A 26969-nucleotide genomic window follows, 5' to 3' on the forward strand; every position below is an offset into this window, starting at 1 on the left:
TCACTTGTATCTCTTCTTTTGTATTTCTCTACACACTAAATACATAGTGAACATAAAAATTGTTAAATATGTCTGTGAGATGATAAACCAGTTTTAAAAAATGTAATAAGGATTACTGGGTTGTGTTTAAGAAACAGACTTAATTTATCTTCACCAAATTTCAAAATTAAGTTACTTGAGAAAACAATGCTTCTGCTGCATATCAGACCATTCCAACTGAGAAATGTGTTTGGAGAATTTATTATATTTGTCTCCAGACTGTTGCTACAAATGATGGTTATTTTGAAAAAATTGTTTTATAGTTTTTCTCAGCTTGCAGTTAAAGATCTGTATTACTAGTTGTGAAATTCGGGGAGAATAAATCAAAGAGTCGTAAGTAGATCTTTGCAAAGTAAGCATTTCTATGCCCTTTCGTTTCTCTTCAATTGATTTTTTTAAATTGGCCATTTTCGTGATACAACATAATCTTAAAATACAAAAACAAAGGACTAATTATAAATCATGTGATTTTTAAAAACTCCATTTTAATAAAATTATGTGAACAGCATAATATTTCAAAAATATTTTTCAAAGGTTTTAAGCCGATTGAAGAAAGAAAACCTTTGGAAATTCCTCCAATTATACTCAATATTCCGGAAGCAAAAATTGGTAAGTTCAGAAATTGTTGGATATGATTTCTCAAAAACTATTTCACCTTTTATTTTAATGAAATTTTACAAACTTTTTCTGGACAAAATTGAATAGTGATGGAACAAAAACTTTTAACTTTTGTACTTACTTGCAAATTATTTTACAAAGCAAGATATGGACATTACCAGACAAAACGTGTTGTTCTGTGTAACACAAGAGTTCCGTGAAAGGATCACTGAGGTTCCAAGATAAAGACTTTTTTTTTAAACCGATCATGATTTTTGAAACCTATTATTATATTTAGATCCTATAATTTGTTTAATATTGAGGCTAATTTTAGGAATTGTAATGTAAATAAAATAGAAACTAGCAAAATTTTAAAAAAAGCATTCGATTACAATAAACGGAATGAATTATTAAGTGATATGTATTTATAAAAAAATTAGACAGCATTTTTTACCAAATATTTTAATTTTGAATAAAATAGCTAAACACAAGAATAAAAAATTGCGTTTCTCTGATAATATTCTCAATTTTTAAAACAGCTCTTTCTTAAAAACCATAATTCAGCTTATTTTATTCATTTTATCTCATGAATACACCAAGAACAAATTCAGATGTTGCACCAAACCTGTGATTTTAGCTGCCTGACTGAAAATCTAGTTTTAAGATATTTATTTAGAAAATTGGAAACAGCTAGTCTAGATTTTATCAATTTTTTTTTTATTTCACTTGTAATTTTAAATTTTTTTTTCAAAATCATGAAGCATAAGCAACATTTACCTACTGACAGAAAATTGCTTTTTATTATTATTATCTTAATAAAAAAACACTATTTTATCACGAGTTATTCTGTGCATTGCGAGATTACCCTCTTCAACGGGTCTCCAAAAATCAGTTCTCAACTGCTAAATTTTCAAAAGAAAATTATGCAAAATATTGTTTAAATGTTTTTCCAATTGTTTAAAGGTTATTTAAATCGAAATAATTCTTTTCAAACTTAAAACTTATGAAGTAAATTTTAGCATGCATAATAAATAACTTCTAAAACTCAATAATTCAACATAATTTATTCATGATTCCAAATCCTTAATGACTACAAAGAATTCAAAGTAGCAGCCTGAAGTCATTACACAAATTTAATAACCTTTTAATGTGCATGCCAATCATTCCAAAGACTGTAATGTTTACATAAAATTCATAGTAGCAGCTGTCATTATTATGTAACTTTTAAAACTTTCGACTTGAATGCCCAAAATTCCAAATAAGTAAAAGCCACAGATTATTTTAGTATCTTTACACATCTTTTGAAGTGCATTATAAAACATTCAAAAGTCATGATTACTGAAAATTTATAGCAGCACATAATACTATTACACAATTTAAACATTTTTGTCGTGAATGCCAAACATTCCAAAATTCATAATGACTTGAAAGAATTCACTGAAATAATGAAGTCATCGCACAAGTTTAAAATGTGTTCGACGTGTATGGCAAAGATTCCAAAGTCCCTAAAAATTGCAAAGAATTCACAGTAGCAGCTGACATCTTAGCAAAACTTTAAAATGTTTAACCTCTAAAATACGATTCCAAAGACCATAATGATTACAGAGAATTCAGATTAGCAGCTGCCATTATTACATATAACTTTTAAAACTTTGGACATGAATGCCCAACATTTCTAATAAGTAATAGCTACAGATAACTTTAACATCATTACACATCTTTTGAAGTGCATTATAAAACAATCAAAAGTCATGATTACTAAACATTTATGGTAGCACCTGACATCATTACACAATTTTAAAACTTTTGTCATAAATTTTAGAATTTGTAATGACTTGAAAGAATTCATTGTAGTAACTGAAGTTATCACACAAATTTAAAACCATCGACATGCATGAAAAAATTTTCAAAATCCCTAAAAATTGCGAAGAATTTATAGTAGCATCTGACATCATTGCAAAACTTTTGCTGTGCATGACAAAAATTCATAATGATTACAGACAATTCATAGTAGCAACTGACATTATTACACATCATTAAAACTTTTGACGTGCATGCTGAAGCATGTGTTTCTTTAAACCTTGCTCTCCTCTAAAACCTTTAGAACATATGTTGCACACATAAGGGAGCTCACCTGTGTGACACAACATGTGACGTTGAAGATTTTTGTTTTCTATAAACCCCTTTCCACAAACCTGACACATATAAGGCCTCTCACCTGTATGTTTCATCATATGTCGCTTCAAATTTCCTTTAAACGGAGATGAATAAGAACAAAAACAGCATTCGAAAAGATTTATAACAGTTTCTTGGTTTTCACTTCCTGCAAAAAAAAATAATAATAAATAAGTAATTCATTTAAATCTAAGAAAAAAATAGTTTTAGCAATTATAAGAATGAATAAATAAAGTTGTTGAACACAAGATTGAACTCAAACTTTCCAATTTCGCGATTTTTTAGCTATCTATTTATAAAGTGCGCAGTGTGCATTAAAATGTATATATATTGTACTAGAACTCAATCATAGTGGTTTGAAGGCCTGACCTTAGTATAAACGCTATTTTAAGTTACAAAATCAGACACAAAAACATAATTTCGTTAAATAAATATAAAGTTTTCTGATTTTTTTTTTTTTTTTTTTTTTTTTGAGATTTTAATTTTTGATCCTCAAAATATGGAGGAAGAGGGAGATTTTAAAACTTTAGTCCTAAAAATTTAGTCAGGAGAGTAGCCAGAAAATTGGATCCCAAAATGTTAAGTTTACTTTTTAAGTACTTTTAAGCGAATCAAAAGTTTTCTGCATACAATTATTAAATTTGTTTATCCATAGATATTTTATGTAAAAAAAATTAATTTTCAGTAATTATTAATTATTTTATTTAATTAGGATTGAAAGCATTTTGAATTGTAATCGTACATAAATTTTCACAATTCAAAACTATATCATTTTTAATGACAAAATAGAAAATCAGAACAAAATCGGTCAAATAGTGCTCGATAAACGAATTATTAAATACACAGCTTTTTCGGAAATTTATTACTTAAAAGTTATACAATTAATTTCGAATTTTGTATTTTCTCATTAGAAATAATGCAAAAATTTGTCTACCTTACAATTCTAAATATTTTCAATTCTTTTTAAATAAAATAATAAACAACTACTCAAAATTGTTTTTACATGAAATTATCTTTGGATAAACGAATTTTACAATTGTGAGCAAATATTTCTTGTTTCATTTAAAATTACCAGATACCTCTCGACTAAATTATTGGGACAGTATTTTAGGGATTGTAGCTATTTTGATGGTCAAAAATTCAGATCCGTCTAAAAAGAGATATGTTTATTCAAAGAATATATGCTTATAAGTCTGATTTGGTAACTTAATGAATAGTTTACATTAATTAACTAACATATCAAAGATAACCCTTTTAAAATTTCAAATGGATCCTTAGTTTGTAAAAAACAATCAATTAAGCATCTCCACTCAAAGTAAGCTGATCAAATGATGTATATTTCAGCACAAGGACTGATCACTTAAAAGTTTTTATCTATTTACAGTCAATAAATTTTAAATATAACAAACATTTCCAGACATTTTATTCATGAATCACAAAAGAAACAAGAAAAGTATAGACAACTATGTTGACTAATTCTATCAGTTCATTTTCACTCTGCCTACATAACACAGTCCTATTGCAAATTTTTTTAATTGAAATAAACAAGATGTTATACATTCATTGAACTGCTTAAAGTATGCATAAGAAATGTAAAATTGTTTTTTTTTTTTAAATGCCCTGTCTGTCAACGCCACACAATATGTTTAAAATACAAAATTTAGTAACCAACTGTACGAATAAAAATACAAACCATATTTGATTTATATTTCTTACATAATTTCAAAAATTGATAAAAGAAAATAATACTAAATTCAAGAAACACTAAAGAATTATGTTAATAAGAAAGGTAAGTATGAAATACAATAATTTCATAAATTTAATACAAGTAACTGAATATCTATACAAGTTAGTTCAAGAATATTCGACATGGTCGATCACAAGTGCATACGTAATACAATCAACGTTATGTAAAAAAATTTTAAAAAAGGAAATGATTTGAATTTATAGCACAATCATTTATACATCATGCATATAAATCATTCAAAATCAGGGGCGTCAAAACGGGAGGTCATGGGAGGTAGCTGTGACCTCCCAAACATAAATTCAAACTGTGAAATATCAATAGTAATTTTAAAAAAATAATAATTTTTATTTTCAGTTTATATGCTGGTTTTATTTTATTTATTGAATTATTAATTATTATGTATATTAGTACAAAAAATCAGATATAAAGTCATGTTTACTATATCCGTATCTACCTTATTACTGCTCACTTTTTAAATTCAACAAATAAATATATTTTAAATAAGTTCAGCAAACTAATTATTTTAAATTATTTATTCTTTTTTTTTAAATTTTAAAGTACTGTAACTAAACTTTCATTTTAAAGCACAATTTTTAGAATAGATATTTTATTTCTACCCAGCATTCGACGAGATTAACCGACTACTAAATTATTTGTTATTAGATTTATTGGATAGTGAAAAATTATGTCTTCAAACTAGCTACGAGTCAATTTCTTTTTCTTATATATATTTTTATCAAATGGTTCATAATTTATTTTATTAATTGACTAGAATAAAAGTAAAGCAGTTCTTTGAGGAAATTATGGAGGTTAAAGCTTCACAATGGGACAATTGCTGATTGTGGGTCAGCTTTGTGCACAGGCAGCCTTTACTTCCCATACAAATGAATACCTATCGATCTGAAACTGGCTTTAAGATGCCGCTGAGAATCGAACCCCAGTTCTTCAAAACAGTTCAACACCTTACCCATAAACCAATCACAGCTTATTGACCTATTTATAGTATAAAGTCACCTATTTATAGTATAAAGTCACCAAATCAGCAATGAACATATATTAGCAACAAAATAGTTTTTCCTTATTAAAGCTAATGATATGCGTACTTATGATTGGATTGAATTCGAAATTTGATTTGGAAAAAATTGTAATTTTCCCCTCCCAAAAATATAAATTCGTGGCATCCCTATTTAAAACACAAATATTTAAAGGCAAATCCCTTCATCTTATAGAATGATCAAAGAAATATATGAATTTTATATAGATAAATAAAATAATAATATATGTCTTATAAATATTTAAGACATCAGAATAAGTATCTGGAAAAAAGAGGGTCATATTTATGCTTTTGCTTTGGTACCTGTGCCAAGATTTGGCGCCAACTGGGCAACAGATTGCAAGAAACTTAAAAAAACATGATAGAAGGGAACAAACTTGAATGGTGTAACTCATAGCCACCCCAGGCAAAACACAACATATATTTTTTTTAAATTTTCGCAAGTAAAAAATTCTTTTGGCTCTTGGCCATTGTGTTTTTCGCAAACAGGCTCTGATACAAAAATGTTGCTAAATTAGAAAAAACATACATATATAAGCACAAATAAAATGGTTATAAGAGATAGACGATCGTTTTGATATGGCAGCAAGCACAACCATCAGTGCCTGAGGTATTAAATCAAGAGAAAAAACAGAAATGCTACAAAATTGAGTCCAATCAACTTTGTAATGAAATAAATAAACTTAAGATGAGAAGAGAAAAATAATAAGAATAACAAATATATAGGACTAACATGGCACATCTAAAAATAACTCACTATAAGAAATGATTTAAATTAATAAAAAACTCATATCACTCTATAAGTCGACCATTAAAATAATGCAACACAAATGGTCAGGTTTTACTGTGATTGCTATAGTACCAAAGTAATTGGTCTCTTTTAAATTATTTTAGTTGTTAAGTACGTTTTCATCTTCTTAATAATCATGACACTTCCATTCAAATAACATAATAAATATAATTATGCCTTCTTAAACAAATATAATTTAAAAGATATAAAGTGTAGTTCTCCTCACGCCATATTGTAATGTTTAAGTAGATGTTTTTTTACACCAGTTTTTGTAGTGCATTTTCTGTTGCAAACAGGACAGAAAAAGGGTGATTCTCCTGTATGAGTATACATGTGAGTTTTAAGCTTTGAATTTTCCCTGAAAGCTCTCCCGCACACATTGCAACTGAAAGGAGTCTCTCCGGTATGACACCGCAAATGGCGTTTCAGATTTGTCAGGCGATTTGTCTGGTACTCGCAGAAGGAACAATTCAGCATCTTCGCTTTCTTTAAAATCTGATCCCCTGTGAAATAAAAATCCTTAAAATACATACTAAATTTAAAATATATAATTATGCAAACAGAAATACATTCGAAAATGAGGCAATAAAACTTTAAGGCTAACTTTCTGGTGTCCATTCTATCACTGAATAGAGAAAGAGTCAATAAAAACATACAGAATAAATTAGATGCCATTCTTACTGGAAATAATCGCTTCAAATTTAGCTTATTCTCCAAATTAGGAACATAAAAACTGGTTATGCTCCTAATAACCAACTTCACATAGTTATCAAAAAGAAATGGCAAAATAGATTAATTTTATTTTTGGGTAAATAATTACCAGTCTCGATTTCAAAAACAGCTCTATAGACATCAAGTCCATGGTGGGACATTAAAAGTGCTCAAAATAAAAGGGTTATGAATCATTATCGCTAGATTACCAACTTCTATGTGCATGCATACTATCTTCAGATTTGATGTTTCTCACTTACTGGCTTTTACTATCTTTTCAATCAATGGTTTAACCACACATTTTTTATTAGCAGTATTTTCTTAATTAATATTAGTTGTTTAACAGAAATAGAAAAAATTTTGGGAATAAAATCTTTTCTGGTTTTACAAAAAATTCTCCAGTATTAAGCCATTCATTCAAAAAACAGATTACCGAGGAAAAAATTTCACTACTAGATGCAGTAAAACACTTTTTATCATTTATAAAATATTTGTAATAAACAATAAATAATGACTTAATAATTACCAATCTCTATTTCAAAAACAGCCCTATAGACATTTTTCATAAAACTCAAAATAGATTTGATTTGTACTCAAAGGGGCTGTACTCGACTTTGGCTGTATTCAAAGGGGAGGGGGAACAGGGACAGCTCGAACAGGGAGCCCAGTCAAATTTCCCAACCAAAAATTTTTATTTTTCAACTAGTTTATTGGAAAGAAAGTTGCCAAGAATTCCTTTATGTCTAGATAAAAACAACAATTTCGGATAAAAAAATTCTACAGAATGTGAAAATAAAGACTTTTTGCCATTTGAAGAAGAATTTTCTTGCAATAAGTTCCATCCTGAAGCCTGAGAAACAAGTGTTTAGTCTTGACAGGCTTCTGACAACAGATATTCAGTAATGATCTAAACACAATTATGAGCACTACACTAGCATATTTTAAAAGGGATAGCATAGGGTGGTAATAATCACCCAATTTGCATACCACGCTTCTCAACCACACATGGACTTGTCTGCCTTATAAGTGGCAAGGACATTAGAGTGGATTCTGAACAACTAAGGCATAACAATGCATAGATAGTATATAAAATATATCAAAATATATTAATTTGAGTACAATACATATTTTAGGTTTTTTTTTACTTTTAAAAGGATATGCTATCTCATCAGCAAACACCCAATTAAACGCCCACTTATGAATAGAATTCATATGAATAAAGAAAAGCAATGCGAATAAAGCACAAATAAATGAACAGAAACGAAGTAAAGAAATTGTACATACAATAAACTCTCACTTATATTCCGGTCTAAGGAGTCAAAGGAAAAAAGGGCATTAGTGATAGAGATGCATAAGTGAAATTCCACTCTAGTTTCTTGAAAACATAAATTGCAGTGAGGGTATGAATAAAATTATTTCTAAATATTGAATGGTAACATTTATAATGATACGGTATTTACTATAAAAATACAAAGAAAAATTTTTTAATACACTTAATAATTATTTATTTTGTTACAAAATAGTTCATGTTACAGGTTCATTTTTGTTTTTACTGATGAAATTAAAAAATAGTTTTTTCGACATCATATAAATAAGAAAAGGGAGTTTCAGTAGCTAAATTAAACTGCAAATAGTCATGAAAAGTTGCTAAACCTTCTAATGCTTTCGTATGACTTAGAGGAACTTTTTTATCATCTTCGTTATCGCTAAAACTGTATAATAGTAATAATCGCTATAACTTAACAGTCCTTTACCAAAAGCTAAAGTTTTATTATAGGGAGAAACGGAGCATGATAAAATTTTAAGGCAAGTGTAAAGAAATTCTTTGATGTCATAACATGCTGCATAATGGTTTGTTTGATCACTATGGTCACTAAACACACCATCTTTTATTTACCCAAGATGTCTATCGGATGGCAAACAAGTGACCATGGTCACTTTCATATTCCATGAGTTCTTTTCTTAGAAAACAGCAGAGTAAATCTAACAGGTGGGTATTTCCTTAAAGAAGAATGGGTTTCCAATGTAATAGAAAGGACATCCTATTCAAAATTGTAGAAAAAATGTCTTCCTAGAAACAACAAAGGTGAAAAAGTTTCAAGGGGTACAAAAATGAACTATTACACTGGATCCAGCAACATATTTCATTTTAACTGTAACAAAGATAATTTATTTGCTTTAATTTTTAATCTAAAAACTATTTTCTAAAAAAGTGCTTTTTTTTCTATTTAAGAAAAAAAATTAAAATTTTTGCTAATTCTAAGAAACCTTTAGGCGCAGAATTAAAAAATTAATTCTCAGTGCAAACGAGTGATAATTATCATTATTTTCCTATATAATGAGCAGAGAGCTTTGAAAACCTTATTTTTAAAGTAAAACAAAAATAACTATGCATTAAATAGAAAAGAATTGGTTTACAATAAACTTACATTGTGATTTTTCCGAAAAATTTATTTTATATTTAAAAAAAAATTCAACATAACAAGATTTTCGAGATATCGAGAGTATGCTGTGTATATATACATATATATGTATATAAAGCTTATTCTGATAATTTACCAAACAGTTCATCTTTTAAAGCAAAGAAATGCAGTTTTTAGTGAAACTGTTTGACTATATTATCAATGTTTGTAGCTATTTTCCAATTATAATGGGTCTAATAATTATAATTTGAGTAAAATTACAGAACAAAGAAAGGCATAACTAACTACTATTAAGGACTCGCTAAACTAGATAACTAGATTAAAAGTTTAATGAAAAATAATTGTTATTAAAAAGTTCAATAATCATTAGATGGTTCAAATACCCAGTTAACATATGAAAGACTTAGGATTCATAGTCATATGCCCCAATTTTTCCAAATGTAAGATTTCAATATCATATTGTTTCTTGGTAATGTTTCCAGGTAGGCACTTTTCCCCAATACCCATTTAAGAACTACACAGTGCAGGACAACATCTTGTTGCCTTAATGAAAAACACATTTTTTTCAGCAAAAATACTCCTCAAAAAGATGATCTGAACAATTTGAAAATGTGACTTATCATTATATAGCCCAAAACCCTTCATATAAAAACTTTTTTTTTTCAAAAAATTATTTAAACCTTTTCTCATTAATGAGACGAATTACATTCATTAAATAATGATTCTACGTTTGAAACTGAAAATAGAAGACAGAAATACTAAAATAATAATTATCTGGCATAATTAACTAATTATATTTAAACATTAAGTGACACAGTAATTTTCACCATTTCTCTCTAGCTAAATATATTATATATCCTAGAAGCAAGTATTTTACATTGCAGAAGAAAAGTTAAAATAATATTCAGAATATTTCTAGACATTTTCTATCAGAATACAATTTATTACAATGGAAAATACAATACAAATACATGTCTATTACATTATTTTTCTTTTAACATACCTTTAACACCAATAAAAAAATAAAAAAACATGTCAACTGAAAATATCATTTCGACAGTAAATTAATAAAATTTTAATGATAAAACCAAATGATTCATTTAAATCAAGCTTATGACAAACAAAGAAAGCTGGAAAGAAAGTAATACATGTCTAAACATAAAACCTTTCAGATATTTATAACATACTAAAAATAGCATGACTTGATTAATTGAGATAAATCTAGTTAATTTAAATCAAAAACCCTATTTTGGGTGTTGTATGAATTGATATGCAAAAAATAAAACAACGAAATAATATTAAATTCTGCTTACATATCCTTCAACCATTCAGGAATTACCATAGTTTCAGAAAATATTCAGAGTCAGCGAAATTCTAGAAAAAAGTCCTGAAATTCTGATCAAAGTTTTCTAAATTTCTACTCGAGTTTACTACCACTGGAAAAAATATTTTTTATGCAAACCTCAAATAATACCTATAAATAATTTTTTCCGAGCAAGGAATATATAAAAATAAAGAACATGTAATACCGAACTAAAATTCCAAAAAACCAAATTCTCCAAAGCAAAATTCTCAAACTTTTACAGATTTTTGGGATAATTTTACAATATTTTTTGAAATATCTACCTCATGCATGTCCCCTATAATGAAATGCCTAATATGGCATGACTTTTGATTATTTTTTGTCAGTTTGTCCGTTAACTATTCATAGTGTAATCCGCCAGAAAAATTTTAACTAAAACCTGAAAACTTGTTTCTTATTAAAATTGTATCTTTAACTTTAGCCCCTGATATATTTTTGTAAACCATCTGTCAAATTTATGACTTTTTGTATTCCTAAGTTTAAACGTAATTATCTTAATTTTTAACCTGAATTGCAAATTGTACTTTTATCCTAAATCATTTTCCTGATATATATTTTTGTATTCAGTCTCACAAATTTATGACTTTTTTAAGTTTTTATCCTTAACCATTTTGGTAAACTCTCTAAGTTAAGTCTTTTTGTATTTTGAACCTTAAATGTAATTACCTTAATTTTAAATTATAATTGTATATTTAAACGTTAACCATTTTTCTAAAATGCATTTTTGTAAACCATCTCCCTAATTTAGGATTTTTTGAGCTTTTAATCTTAATTGCAACAACCTTCGTTTTTAACCTTAATTTTAAATTATAATTGTGTTTTCAAACCTTAATCATTATCCTATAATACATTTTTGTAAACCGTCCAATAATTCAGGTCATCCAGCATATAAAATGTTTCCTACATGTATGTAAGAATGTTTTCTACTTGTACAGTAGGGAACCGATTATCCGGAACGATCGGGACCGTCGCTATTCCGGATAACTGATTTTTCCGGTTTTCTGAATCGCTACAAAAGGCCGTTTTTTTATTGTTAAACCCAACTAAAAAAAAAAAAATATTTGGATATAATCTTAAAAAGAAGAAAAAAAGATGAAGTAATACACTAGTAATTATTTCCAAAATGATGGTAAGGTAAACATCTTTCAAAAAAGAAAGAAAAATCCTAAAATCTTAAGAGGAAAAAAAATATTTTTTTAAATGGCAGGAAAATTTACTGAATTTCGTTCCGATTTTTTGGTTTTCCGGTTTTCTGATTTCCGGATAACGGGTTCTGTACTGTATATATACTTACAAATTGCATACTGCAATAATATAAATAGATTTAACATTCGACCAGAGCTTCTTCCATCATATTGCATTTATTCAGCAATTATCTCGTAACAAAAATATTTTTTAAAAAAAAGTTACAGAAGAACATTTTAAAAGTTTTAAGTTTAAAGGTATCAGAATAGAAATAATAAATAGATATCCTGAATTCACAAAGCCAAAGGTAAGCTAGATCAGTAACTAAACTGTCACGTTTATACTTAAATTATACTTAGACTGTTCTAAAAGCACAATTTTTTCCAATATGTTGGAAACGCTCTCCGTCTGCTACGTTTTGCCATTAGTTCTAGTTATATCTGGACAAAGCAAATTTATAAAATTATATTTTTCATTCGTAATGTAAAATCAGATTTATGATTTCAATTTAGCTTTATAGAAACACAAGAAAACTCAAAACCAACACTATTAATATTTTTATAAGCTAGAGATATTTTTAATAATCATTTATGCATCTTTATTTTTTTATAATAATAATAAAATCAATGAAAACATTTAAATTAATAAAGAGAATTTGAAACTATATAGCCTTATTTTAAAATAATTATTGCAATGTATTGAATCATTTCAAAAACAAAATATAGTTCTTTACAACAACAAAATCTCATTTGTTATTCCAAGGTTGCTAATGATGCTTAATAATGATGCTCTTAGAACAACATACATACAAAACAAATGACAAATACAGATCTTTTTTTTTTTCAAAGAAAACATTCCAAACATACAATAAAAACAATGCTCTTCCCAACATAAAAATAGTAAGTTAAGTTCCTGGATATGATTATTCTTTTTTTTGACAAGCTTTCTTAATGTTGAAATTTAATATGTAAAGCAACGTAAACAATTGCACCCACGATTCACTAGAGTTTAGATACCATATAGATTCAATTTTGATATGGAGCGAGCCTGTATAGTGTATAGGTGGTTGACCATGTAAAGCTAAGCGCAGATGGCACTAGGGCAGGGGTGGCGAACCTTTATGTACCAACGTGCCATTTTCTCTAAAAAAATTGCTTAATGAGGTCATAGACGTGCCGTCAAATAATTTTAACTTCGTGATTATTGGGAAAATAATAATACTAAATACTATCAACTCAAAACTCTTTATTTACATTGAAAAAAATATACATTTTGCAATGTCTCAGTTATACACGCAATTCAACTTAAAGTAACATCAGTATGACTTCTGTTGTAGCAGATTAAATGACCAATAAGTTATATTAGGTTGTAAGATGTTAGTTTAAGCAGGACTGTTGATTTTTTTGCTAGTTATTTATTGTTAGCTTGTTTTTTACTGTTATTAATTGTTTTTTTAGCATTAATTTTTAATTTTTTTATTAATAATTGTTTATTCTTTTGTTTGTTTTTTTTAAATTTAATTTAATTGTTACATATGCTTCATAGCGTAATAACATTTGTGTAATAATAATTCATAGTGTAACAACAATTGTGATCGGTGGGGTGCCCAAAATATTGTGTAGCGTGCCATAAATGGCACGCGTGCCATTGGTTCGCCATCCCTGCACTAGGGGATAAAATTCCTCATAAGACTTCCGGGTTACTACTTTCGACTGATTTTTACGCTAAGTTTGAAAAAACATGCCATCCAATGTTATTATACTTGCAGCGTTTTCAATCTAACTTTCAATGAAACAGACAACAGTTGAATTTGGAAGACTCTGCAAGCTCGCTGTAATGCTTACCAAAAAATAACGAACAGTGCTATTTTACACAAATATAGCCAAATAGAGGATAACATTCCATACATGGCGAACCTCACACTTTATTTATTCTGTGATATTAATTTTGCTAAATTTCTTTTGGGTTCACGATCTGTTAAAATTTATAAATTACCAAAAACACTTATGAATGGGAAAATAACGTGTAAATTTAAACTCAAATCACAATAAAAAAACTTCCTAGAATTTGAAACCAGTTCACACATCGCCTCGTAAGCATGACATAAAGGGAGAGATACACCGGAAGTTTTCTAAATTTCATCCGATTTTAGGAAGCTTTTTATTGTTTACATTCAGTCAACCATCCACAGACGATTACAATGATGTCTTGACCACATAAAGAAAATAAACTAAAATGTACAATGACATTATCCACGCAAGACAAATGATTCTGAATCAAATCATTCAAACAGATTAGTTCAACGTCTTAATAAACATAAGAGAGTGTTTTAAAAATGCACAAACAATAATATCTCATAAATTGTATGAAGCGTTACAAAAATAATTTTTTTCCCTGATGATTTAGCAAATGCAATTGAAGCGAACGTTTATCTGTATAACATTTATTACACAAATCACATTTGAAAGGTTTCTCTCCTGTATGCGTCCTCATATGCCTCTTCATATCACTTAACCTAATCGTTGAAAATGAACAGCAAGTACATGCATACATTTTCTTCCCTTTATGAATATATCCTAAAATGGAAAAAAAAAGATAAAGACTAGATTCAGAATTTTCTAATATAAAGAATTTAGCTTACATTGACTAACATTCATACAATTTTGAATTCCAATTTCTTTAAGCATTTCCATGACTTTTTGTAATATATTTTTGGATTTAAAATAAAGAGACGAAAATAAATGTGTCATGCAAAAAGACATCTGATAGATTTATGAATGAGGGCTAACAGTCTTGAATGACAACAACACATTTGCTATGAAGATAAAATAAAAGAAATCGCAATTGATAACTTTATGAATGAAAAAATAGCACTTACAAATGTCAGACACTTCTAAAGTCTTTCTTTTTTTCATGGACGATTCAACATCTATTAAAAGAGTATTTTTTAAAAAAAGAAGGAAAATTCAATTTTAGACTAGCCTTTTATTTATTTATTTTTTAATTTGTTCGATAAAATTTGTATAAAAGACAGGATGACTTGCTTTACTAATTTTCTTACACCCATCTAAATTCATGTTACACAAACATAACTACATATCTTACTTTTACCTAAAAAGACATTTTTTTAAACAATCATTTTTATACACTTATTATAATATTACCAAACTATACTCAGTGGCCCAACAGTCTATAGAGCGTTAAAGCCTACTGTGCCCATCTGCAGGGGCAGATGTTCCGTTTAGGTGATCAACCAAAAGCGGAACCCCCAATGTTTAGTCCCCAAGCACGCTTGGTATTCATTTTATCACCCCACTGAAGAGATGAAATTCTCAGTCAACCTTTCCCGGCCCTAGGTTTGAACCCAGGACCTGTGGCACAAGAGAACAAAGCACCACCACTCAGCCACCAGGCATCTAGTATAATACTATCATGTATTAAATATAAAATTTTTCTACAAAAATTCAATACTTTTGATTGAGCTGCTGTTTTCATACATCTAAAATGTTATCATAATAAAGCATGGGTCTCGCATCTATTCAAAACCTGCAGCACACAAAATAAAGATATAAATCATCAACAGTTTTCAGACAAACATACAATGCAATGATGTGAATTATTCAGTATAAAGTAAATACTATAGAAGAAGAATTCTAAATCAGAACTGTTGGATAAATAGCTAACAGTATTTAATGTGATTATTCATAACAGGATTGTTTCATGTCACAAAAATGCATTAACCTTAATACTTATATGATATTAAACTTCTCATAAAACTTGCATTACAAAAAAGGCATTTTTCTGTCCTTGTGATGATTCATTACATGCAGTTGAAGCAAACGTTTATCTGAATAACATTTGTCACAATAATCACATCTGAAAGGTTTCTCTCCCGTATGAGTCCTCATGTGCCTCTTCAAATGTGATGATCTCACTGTAGAGTATGTACAAAAAGAGCATGCATACACTTTCACATCTTTAGAGCCATATCCTATAAAAAAATAAACATTAGTTTTGAAAAATAAACAAAAATAAAAACAAATAAAAAATTTATAGATAAACATCTTTGTCAATTTTTCATACATGCATACATTTTTACTTCTTTATAAACATATCTTAAAGGAAAAAATAAATTTTACAACAAGAAACAATAAAACAACTTTTTTCAATAAGCCATATAAATGAATACATTTTGATTAAATAAGCATATCATACAAAGAAAGTATGAAACTTAAGATAATAAAAAAAATAAACAATGAAAAAGTTTTAAAAAATTTTAATGTATGCATATGGTTTCAGTTAATAAGCATATCCTATAAAAATACATCTAATTTTAAAATAATAAAATAGAATTTACAAGTTTCAGAAACTTATGGAATATTCTCGTAGAATCTGGAATGATTGTCATGCTTAAAATGTGTCAATAAAATTTTCAATTTCTAAAAAGCATTTTACATGATTTTTTTTTTATATGATGAAGTTACAGTAAAATTACTGCCGGAGCAGCAGTGGAAAATATTCTGTATTAAAATGAAAGGTTTATATTCTAAACATTTGAGCTCAACACAAAATCGTTTGCATATATCAAAAATAGAAGGATAGAACATCTCCACTCTTCTCTTAAGATTTAAACTGATTAAACATTTTCGCCTGTTTGCATCGTCAGAATATCTTGGAGCAAGTTTCCAAAACTTCTAGTCAGGGGACTAACCCATATGCTAAATACACACAATTTAAATATAAAATAGCTCCATACTTCTTAAGTTATTTTTTTTTATTTCAATTGTTCCACTGTTACATTTTTTTTAATAAAATAAATAATATAAGTTCAAATCAAAGAAAAATAAAAAGAACATAACTCTTTGACTCTAAAATAGAAAAAACATATTTTCTCGGATTAATTATAAATTTAATCAATCACAACTTTGTACTTATTAAATTACAACATATTATTGATTCATTTAACATTTTTTAATATTTAAATGTAGTATTCTTTTTTCAGAAACACACAGATAATTGATTTGATTGAAAACATTATCTTCAAACTTTTAACAAATTACATTTTTAAGTATTGAAGAAATGTTACAACATACTACGTTAACTACAAATCATGTTAGCAAAAATTATTATTTTCCCACTGCATTTTGATTTTATATAGTCTCTGTATAAAGTTTTCATTTTCACTTTTTTTTCTGTTGGATAAATATAGTTAAGCAAAATATTTTAAAACTTATGTGATGTACAGATAATGTAGTATTCCTTGCAAATTTGATAAAACATTATCTTTATACGTAAAAACTATTTTTACAAAAAAGTTGTGTAATTTAAATGTATTTCTCTTACTTAAATCTGAAGACATTAAGGAAGAGTTCTACTTTGTAATAAATTAAAACTTTAAGACAAAATAGGAACCAATAGGAACACAAAGTTTTAGCTTTTTCTCTTAATGGTAAGTATTATTTCAAATTTAAATATCCTGCCAATTAATATTAGTTAAACTATCTAGCTTCATTAAATGTTTCCATCATTTCTCATTTTATGAAAATCTATCCAATAATTTTTAAACAAAACAATAATACATTCCATTAATTTAAATATTGTCTGTTTCATGCATAAATATTTATATTATTCAGTGTTATTATTCAGTACATTAATGTTGAATATTAGTCAGTGTATTTTTTAAATAAAGAAATACAATTGCAATTAATAAAACTGTCATCATATTTATTGGTGTTATCCAATATCAGGAGATGAATCATAGACAGTTTTCTGATACACAACAAAAAAAAATTATGAATCAGTTTTATATAAATCTACATCATAAGTTCTAAATAAAATCCTTATCTATTTCATACGTTTTAATTAGTACTGATGCGAATCATCAGTAGTTTTCTGACAACCAACAAAGCAGTATAAATAACTCCCTATAAGTTTTAAATGAAACAATAATTTATTTCATTATGTTTAATTTCGTCTGTTTCGCATACTATTATGTACTAACTTGTTTTGAATTTCATAAATAAGAAGCACAACTGTAATTCATAAATAAGGATAGCTTTCATCCCAATTGTTGGTGCTATCCAACATTGGGTGATTACTCATCAATAACTTTCTAACACACAGCAAAAAATAACATGTATCAATCTTATATGAATCTCCCCCATAAGTTTTAAAGAAAATATTTATCTTTTTTATTAGTTTTAATTAATTCAGGCGACAAATCATCAAGAGTTTTCAAACTAATAACATAAATCAGTCTCACAAGAATCTATGCCATAAGTTTTAAATAAAACAATTAATTATTTCATTAGTTACAATATGGACTGTTTCGCATATTATTATTTTTTAACTTGTGTTGGTCTTTATAAATAAGGAAATCGGTAATTCATACAACTGTAATTATAAACTAGCAAAACTGTCATCATAATTGTTGGTGTAATACAACGTCAGATAGATCATCAACAGTTTTCTAATACACAACAAAAAAATAAATGAATAAATCCTATAGTTTTAAATGAAAATAATGATTTATTTAATTAGTTTTAATAAGTTCAGAAGATTTATCATCTGCAGTGTTTTGACTACTAAATTAATGACAAAATTCCGTCCCATAGAAATAATTTAAAATTTAAAATCAAACAAGTTATTACATTGACTTTAGTATTATATATTTCTCATATAAATAAAAATAACCTCTGTTGTTCTTCATCAATAAATAAAATACAACCATAAGTCATAAGCGAGTATAACTGTCATCATAAATATTGATGTTATCATCAGTTTTCAAATCGTTAAGAAAAAAATGATTATTACCTTAAGATTCCAATCCATAAGTTTTAAATGTAATAAAAATTTATTTCATCAGTTTTAATATAGTTAAGTTCACATATTAATACAAACATAATATATTAAAATAATAATTACATACCTTGGTCTTCATAAATTAAGAAATACAACCAAAACTCATAACAATGATAATTTTGTAATCAAAAACATTTAAACTTTGTTGTGTATCAAAAAATTATTAATGAACTCAGGTGATGAATCATCCATAGAAATTCATCCCATAGGTTTTAAACAAAACAACAATTCATTCCATCAATTTTAAAATAGTTTTTTTTACATATTAATATATTATACATTCACATAGTAATTACTCATATTGATCTTGATAAATTAGGAACTACAAACTCATAACAATGAGGGGAAAAAAGCTGTTGTCATAATTGTGTTATCAAAAATCGTAGAGAGGTAGAGACAATAGGAGAGGTATCATCAATAATTTTCTGATACACAACAAAACAATGATTGTTCCTATAGGAATTCATACTAAAGTATTAAAAATACAATAATTCATTAATCAGTTTCATTCTAATTTGTTTCACTTATTAATATATCATTAATTACTTACGTTCACAAATTAATGGGTCTTAGTAAATAAGAAAATACAACTGTATCTTATAACAATGAAGAAAAAAAGTCAGTCATAATTGTGTTATCAAAAATCAAGTTATTTTCAACAATAATCTTTTCTAATACACAACAAAACTATGATATGAATCAGTCATTGAGAAACAAGAAAATTAAATGTTGTAATTCCAAAACTACTGCTTAGAAAAGATGAAACCATATTTAAGGTTATTTACTTCTAGATATATGTCTAGTGCTAATAAAAACACACAATTAATTCATATCATATTTTAAAGTTCTTAAATCGTAGTTCTTAAATAGAACGTTTACTTTTTTGTGAAATTTGTGTTAGAAAGGTATTTTTCTTCCCTTGTGATTCATTACATGCAGTTGAAGCAAACGTTTATCTGAATAACATTTGTCACAATAATCACATCTGAAAGGTTTTTCTCCTGTGTGAGTTCTCAAATGTCTCTTTAAATCTGCTGATCTCACTGTAGAGTATGTACAAAAGGAGCATGCATACACTTTCATCTCTTTATACCTGTATGCTGTAACAGAAAAAGACACAAATCAAATTCAAACAATAAGAAAAAATACCACAACTCTATATTTGTGAAGACCTCTGGAACAAATGGGTAAAAAATGAAAAAAAAAATTAACTAACATTCAGACTAAACAAACGAAACACTTACCACCAGTAAGTGCCTATATTAGTAATCCTTTATAACTTAACCCACTGCGGTTTGGATATTTTCCTTTTTACAGCTTCCAATTGTTCACACTGTAATTTTCCCACCCTCTGTAATCAGAAAAATGTGATATAAAAGGTTATTCTTCTCCTATTTCGATATTGACAGGTATTCAGGCATTTGTAGCTGGAAAATGTAGTGAGGTTTCCTACATGCACAAAACAATTTAAGAGGGGAAAAAATTATGACTTTCTAATATTATAAATTATGATTTCATAATATATAAATTATTTATGTCCTATTATAATATTCTTTTTCTATACTTTTTAAAAATTATATTATTTATTCTATACTCTTTAAAAAAATTTCACCAAAATTTGTCTATCAAAATTTACATTTGTTGTATTTGTCATTTGGGATAGCTGATTATTTAGGATGAGGCTTTTTCCAACCAACCTAATCAATCAAGAGTATACTGCATTTAAAAATAAGAGTAAAATGAATAATATTAAGTATTTAAAAAAGAAAACAAGCTCAATTTGAAATCAAGGAAATAAAAACATCGATTTTCCTCTTTTCCAAACTCAGTTAGGGCATTCAAAATTTACAGTTGACGGGTCAAAAAAATTACATTAGATGTAAAGTGTTAGCACGTTAAACGTACAAGCTAACTTATTTCATCTTTCTTAAATAAAATGAAAGATGATTAAGTAAGTTATGGAAATATGTTATTTTTATTTAAAATAAAACATTTCATGTATGGTAAAAATTGCCAAGTGGACTTCTATTATCAAGAACCAAATTTTATCTATATAATAAAAGAGAGCAAAACCTTTGTAACCCAAACCTAACTACCAATCTATCTAGTATGTTGACAGCTGAAATAAGTCAAATCTGTCTATTACTGTTATTAAATGCCTTTTTAACCCTTCATAAGTTCAGTAAAAAAAAAATTCAGAAATTTCCTATTCTTTTCTATATGTATTAAAATTTGACTGAATCGGTAAAAGATGTAATATCTAAAACTAGCCTTAACCCCATCGTAAACCATAGTATGAGCTATCATAATAAACAAGTTTGCATGTGAAAATGACACTATAAATTTTAAAACATTGAAATGAATATAATAAATAGCTCACATACAACTCAAACTTTTATACGCAGAAATTTTTGCTTTTTTTAAACGTACCAATTTAAAATTAAATGAGTATAACAAATCGCAATTCAAACTGCTAATTAATCTAATTTTTTATGACACATAGAGTATTAGATGTATAAACTTTTAAAGGCAAGAACAAATAAAATTACATTTATGTTAATTTAAATTGGTAACACAATTAATAAATAACTTGAAATTGATAACAGAAATAAATGGGAAGATCAGGGGAAGGAGTGCCGCACCTTACTTATGTAAGAAATATAAGGGGATTGTGATTTGCTTTTTTTTGTGACAAAGGGGAGAGGGGATAGTCCAAAACAATGCTTATGTAATATTTAAGCAACCCATTAAATGATTATGTCTACATGCATAAAAATAATATATTGATATTAGCGATAGAAAAAACAATCCCCCTCTTTAACTTGACCACTAAAGCAATGCATTCTAAGCAGTCAACTTACCCTGGTTTCACTATACTTGATTAGTTCCAAAATAATTTTTAAAATATGATTACAAATATTTTATAAAAAAAACACAAATTACATTTTTATATTTACTTTTAAATTATAATTTACAAATCACTTTATTTTAAATATTTTTTTAAAATACTATAAACTATCGAATAATTCTTTATAAACTTTCAACTATTATACTGCTATGCAATTGAAAAAAAAATGATGTAAATGTTTCACAACTGATTCCAAGAAAAGTGACTTGACAACTATTTTCCTTCTATTGCTATTTGTTATGAAAGTTAAAATAGAATTTTTAAGAAAACTGATAAAACAAAATTAATTTTTGAAAATCGTTTTTTTGTAATAGGTAGCTTACCATACAAAGATGCCAAATATTCAAAAAATCTTAATTTTGAATTTTTCATGCATTCTTCATTTTATATTTCCTGTTTTAGGAGCTTAGTTGTTTTAGTGACTATTTCATGAATAGACAAACTACTTAACTTGCAATGCATATCAAGACTTCCTTTTCAATTTTAATTTAGCTAAATTTTGTGTCAAACAATAATTTATCACATAAATTTTAATATTAATTTAATAAATTTAATAATAGGTATATTAAAATTTAAACAGATGTCAATATTTGTTTTAATCCTGAACGGTCCAGAAGTATTTCAAGTTTCTTTTAGTAGGTATTGTTACAACATCAATTATAATTACGCAAATTAAATTAATTGTAAATATGACAATGATGAGAGCAATAAAACTAATGATTTTTTTCTGCCATGTAAGCAACATTGCACCCTGTAAGTAAAAGTGTCATGCCACCTATATAGCGTCATTAGTTTGTAAAAGGGTCAACAAAGATTCCGACATATAATTTTATATTTTCTACTTACTTAAAATTATTAATCACAATAAAGAACAACAATACTTTCATAATTTATTCACAGAACACTAAAAACATTGTGGAACACTCACCAGTTGCCATTCAAAAGAACAACAAGTAAAATCTTTAAAATAACAAATTCTAAACTACATCATAAACCATAAGCATGACTTAATAAAATACTTCATAATTGATAATGTAACCATAACTCATAACAAAACACAATATTTTTTAATCATCCAAAATCGGTTGTATCATCAACAGGCTATTCATTCATTAATACATAAAAACACTTATGATTTTAAACAAAATCACAATAGAATAAGAAGACAGAATTCCTTAGATCCATACAATGTTATTGGATCATTATATTACTTAAAGTAAAATTTAATCTTTTTTAATGTCACTTAATTTAGACAAAAGGTATTATTTTATCTTCATGATTCAGTAAATGACGTAGAAGCAACCGCTTATCTGAATAACCTCTACCACAAAGATCACATTTGAATGGTTTCTCTCCCGTATGAGTCCTCATATGTCTCTTCAAATCTGCTGATCGCACTGTTGAATACGGACAAATGAAACACTCGTAAACTCTCACCTCTTTAAATGAAGTGAAATGACCTGCAAAACAAACAGATAAACCAAATTTAAAATAACTACAAAAAAACACAACTCTTTTGGATACACATTTCAGTATTCATTTAATATCAACTAGGCAAAAAGATTTGCCAATTTTTTTTAAATAATTGAATTTCATTTTTATCTGTAAAAACTTAACAGATAGCAGAGAAAAAAATTTTATAAATGCAAATTATAAACAAATAAGTGACAATTATAAGGTTTCAGATAAATTTCCTTAAAATAAAAATTACTTTTATAATAAGTCAATTTTCAAAAAAAATAATATAATTTCTTTTTACTTTTGATAGTATTTCTATTCAAAACAAAATATATGGGCTTGAAAATAAATTAAATTTTACCAACAACTACCGAGTTTAACCCAAAATGGAAGATTAACATATCACACATATTTAGACACATAGATCAGATAAGTCTAACAGGTTTTCAAAGACACTAGTTAGCTAGATATTACCATGTCGAAGATAATAAAAAACGAGGCAAAACTATGTACCTAGTACCTAAGTATAAAGCTTTACCAAGCTGACTAGCTAAGCTAGATAACTTACAAGACAAATTAGCCCTAGATATATTTTCATAGATCTATTCTAAGATAATTTGAATATTTAATAATTGTAAGAAAAGCAAAATTAAAAAAAGTGAAAGAGTACCCTCTGGGGGTAATGCACAACTCCAACTTTGTCTGGATTTTTAAAGACAGCTGTAACCTTCAGCTATACTCGAGAAATAAGGCTTCTAGAAACACCTCTTGGAAACAGCCTGTAATAATTTGAAATTATGGGAAATGAGATTAATAATAATATTTAATTTCCCATAAAGGGATACAACATTTGCTGTAATTTGAATAAATAATTTTTTTAATAATTAATACATAAACAAATAAATTTCTTTTACAATTAACTTTAAAATAAAAATTATTTGAAAAAGAATTAATAAAAATTTAAATGAAAAAAAATTTTAGTTTTATTTTTCTCATTTAAGTCACAAAAATATAAGAAAAAATATAATCTTCTAACATTTTAAACAATTAACATTCAAATGCCTTTTAATATTTTAAGTAGAAAAGAATTCTCACATGTTTGAAGATAGAGTGACAAACTTTAGAAGAATTTTAAACCAAATTTTATAAAATTATAAGTAAGAAATATTTACAATATAATGAAATTATATATTAGAGTGATGAAGAGTTTTTTCCAAATTTAAAACAACTAAAAAAAAACATCAGAACTTTAAAGCTATATTAAATGAAAAATCTAATATGAATGAAATTTCAGGAGTAAACTTTTGTTTGGTAAAGGACCAAAATAATATTTTGTATAGTTTCTGTATTTTCAAACAAGTAAACTGTGCAACACTAATTATGATTTCATAATCCATTTATTAATTAAATAAATCTTATTAACATGTATTTAAGGACTTGAAAAATCCTAACATTTTTACATGCCCTACAGGGCATGTTAGTTAACAAAGTACAATGAAAGAAACTTTTTCAGGCCCAAACATTTTTTTAAATGTAGTTTAATGAAAGCATATGAATGTACTCATCATTATTAATGAGTCAAAAAATGACATAAAGAACATTATATCAACACATTAATTTTAAGTATAAGTCAGAAGCATGAAGTATTACAAACAAAGAAGTTTTTTACACGAGTAGTTTTGTTTTATGAGTTTTCTGAAATTCTATTTTAGAGTTTATAGCATAAGTAAGTAAAATTAAAAAAAGTTGTCAAATCACTTTTCTTAAAATCTACTGTGAAGCACTCATGTTGTTTCTTCACTTCTTTGGCAAATTACAGCTTTTATAATCACTTATTTTTCATAGAAATTAGGGAAAACTCTTTATAATTAAATTCAACAACACTTATATCTTGTCAAACATAGTTTTTCTCCCCCCCCCCCTCTTTGGTATTGTTTGTTAGTTTCATGCAACATCGTGGTACGAGTAGAAAGGTAGGGAAAAGTACATGCCCAATCATAATTATTTTCACTTATATTTCATTGTTTATATTTTATATCAAGCCATGAAAATTTCGAGTACTGATTTATTCCTAACAAACAAGTTTTAAAACAATTTTTATTTTTGATAAAATTAAAATACACATTGCACTTATTTAGGCAGTAGATTTAGTTTGAAAATTGAAAATTGAGAGAAAATGTTTCTTTAAGCCTTGCTGTGAACTATATAACAAGGGATACCAAAAGAAACATTTTTGCAAACCTAAAAAGATGACATTTTTTGAACAAATTACATAGAAGTTAACACAAATTTATAGAAGTTAAATCATAAAATAAAAAGTTAAAATACATCTACTAAGCTAACACTAATGCAAAAAAACGTTAATTAATAATATTTTTTTTCGAAATAAACTCTGAAAATGTGAAAAGTGATGAAATACACTCATATGAGTCCTTAATACATCTCATGAAAGTTAAATAATAAAAATAAAATGTTGGTAATATACATACTAAAATAGCCCTTGTTTTTTAAAATTTAATTAATAATGATTTTAAATTAATAAAAAGATACAAAATGATGCATCACACTCATATAAGTATTTAATATATCCAATGAAACTAATCAGAAAAATAAGTGGTATATTGCATTGTATTGTAAAATCGTTAAAAAAACGAAAGTAAAATGTTATAATGTATCTACTAAACTAGCTTTTGTCTTTTTAAAATTATTAAATAATAATTTTGAATTGATAAACTCTTAAAATGAGAAAAGCAATGTAGCTACCTCATACAAATATTATCTTTTTTAAAGTGAATCCTAAAAATAAAATGTTAAAATGTATCTACTAAAATATGATTTACATAGTAAAAATTAATGAATAATGATATTTAATAAACACTTAAATTGTAAAAAACAATTTAGCATTGTCATTGGAATATTTAACACATCTCATGAAAGTTAAATTACGAAAATAAAGTGGCAAAATGTTTATAATAAAATAGCATTTTAGATAGTTAAAAATAAATGAATTATGATTTTTAAGTTAATAAACTCAAAAAACGGGAAAAAGCGATGCAGCTAACTCGTATAGACATTAAACACATCTTATTAAAAGGGAATAATAAAAATAAAATGCGCATACTTAACTGGAATTTGTTCAGCAAAAACTAATAAATATTGATCTTATATAAACTCTTCAGTGGTAAAAAATAATAGACCATACTCATTGGAATATTTAACACATCATCCAAAAGTCAAATCATGAAAATTGAGAGGTAAAATATGTGTACTAAACTAGCATTTTTGTAGCAAATATTAAACTAGCTAACTAAAAAAACTAAACAAAAAACTACGTTTTGGAGTTAACAAACACTTAAGGAGAGCACACTTGACAGAATTTTTTAACATAAGACAATCCATGAAACTAAAATTTTGTAATATGTTAACTAGAATTTTTGTAGTAAACATTACTGAATCATGATTTTGAATAGCTGAACTTCTAAAGGTTTGGAAAGAAATGCAAGCTCATATGATTCTTTAACACATCTTTGCGCCGAAAGCCTTTATTACAAATGTTGCATGTGTAAGGTGCAATTCCTGTGTGAGAAACCATATGTGCTTGGAGATTGCGATTTTCTATAAATCCTTCGCCACACACTTCACATTTGAAAGGTCTTTC

General features: G+C 26.8%; 1 protein-coding gene across 3 annotated transcripts; it reads right to left on the reverse strand.

The window, feature by feature from the left end:
- Positions 1-1681: 1681 nt before the first annotated feature.
- Positions 1682-26791, reverse strand: LOC107449927 (zinc finger X-chromosomal protein). Of its 3 annotated transcripts, none has more exons than XR_015431227.1 (6): positions 26762-26791; positions 23982-24090; positions 19825-23313; positions 15871-16075; positions 6629-14660; positions 1682-2959 (listed from the first exon to the last, which is right to left on the reverse strand). XR_015431227.1 is itself a non-coding variant. In XM_087156795.1 (6 exons), the coding sequence occupies exons 3-4, from the start codon at positions 22789-22791 to the stop codon at positions 19843-19845; spliced, it is 213 nt and encodes a 70-aa protein (XP_087012921.1). In that variant the 5' UTR covers positions 22792-23313; positions 23982-24090; positions 26762-26783; the 3' UTR covers positions 13010-14660; positions 14963-16075; positions 19825-19842. The 3 variants fall into 3 exon arrangements, 1 of the variants encoding a protein (XP_087012921.1); XR_015431226.1 differs by having other exon boundaries at positions 15826-16075; XM_087156795.1 differs by lacking the exon at positions 1682-2959 and having other exon boundaries at positions 13010-14660; positions 14963-16075; positions 19825-20045; positions 22782-23313; positions 26762-26783.
- Positions 26792-26969: the final 178 nt, after the last annotated feature.

This window comes from Parasteatoda tepidariorum, chromosome 2, assembly GCF_982258835.1.
Source record: "Parasteatoda tepidariorum strain Cologne lab strain chromosome 2, Ptep-v5.0, whole genome shotgun sequence".
Taxonomy (NCBI): Eukaryota; Metazoa; Arthropoda; class Arachnida; order Araneae; family Theridiidae; genus Parasteatoda; species Parasteatoda tepidariorum.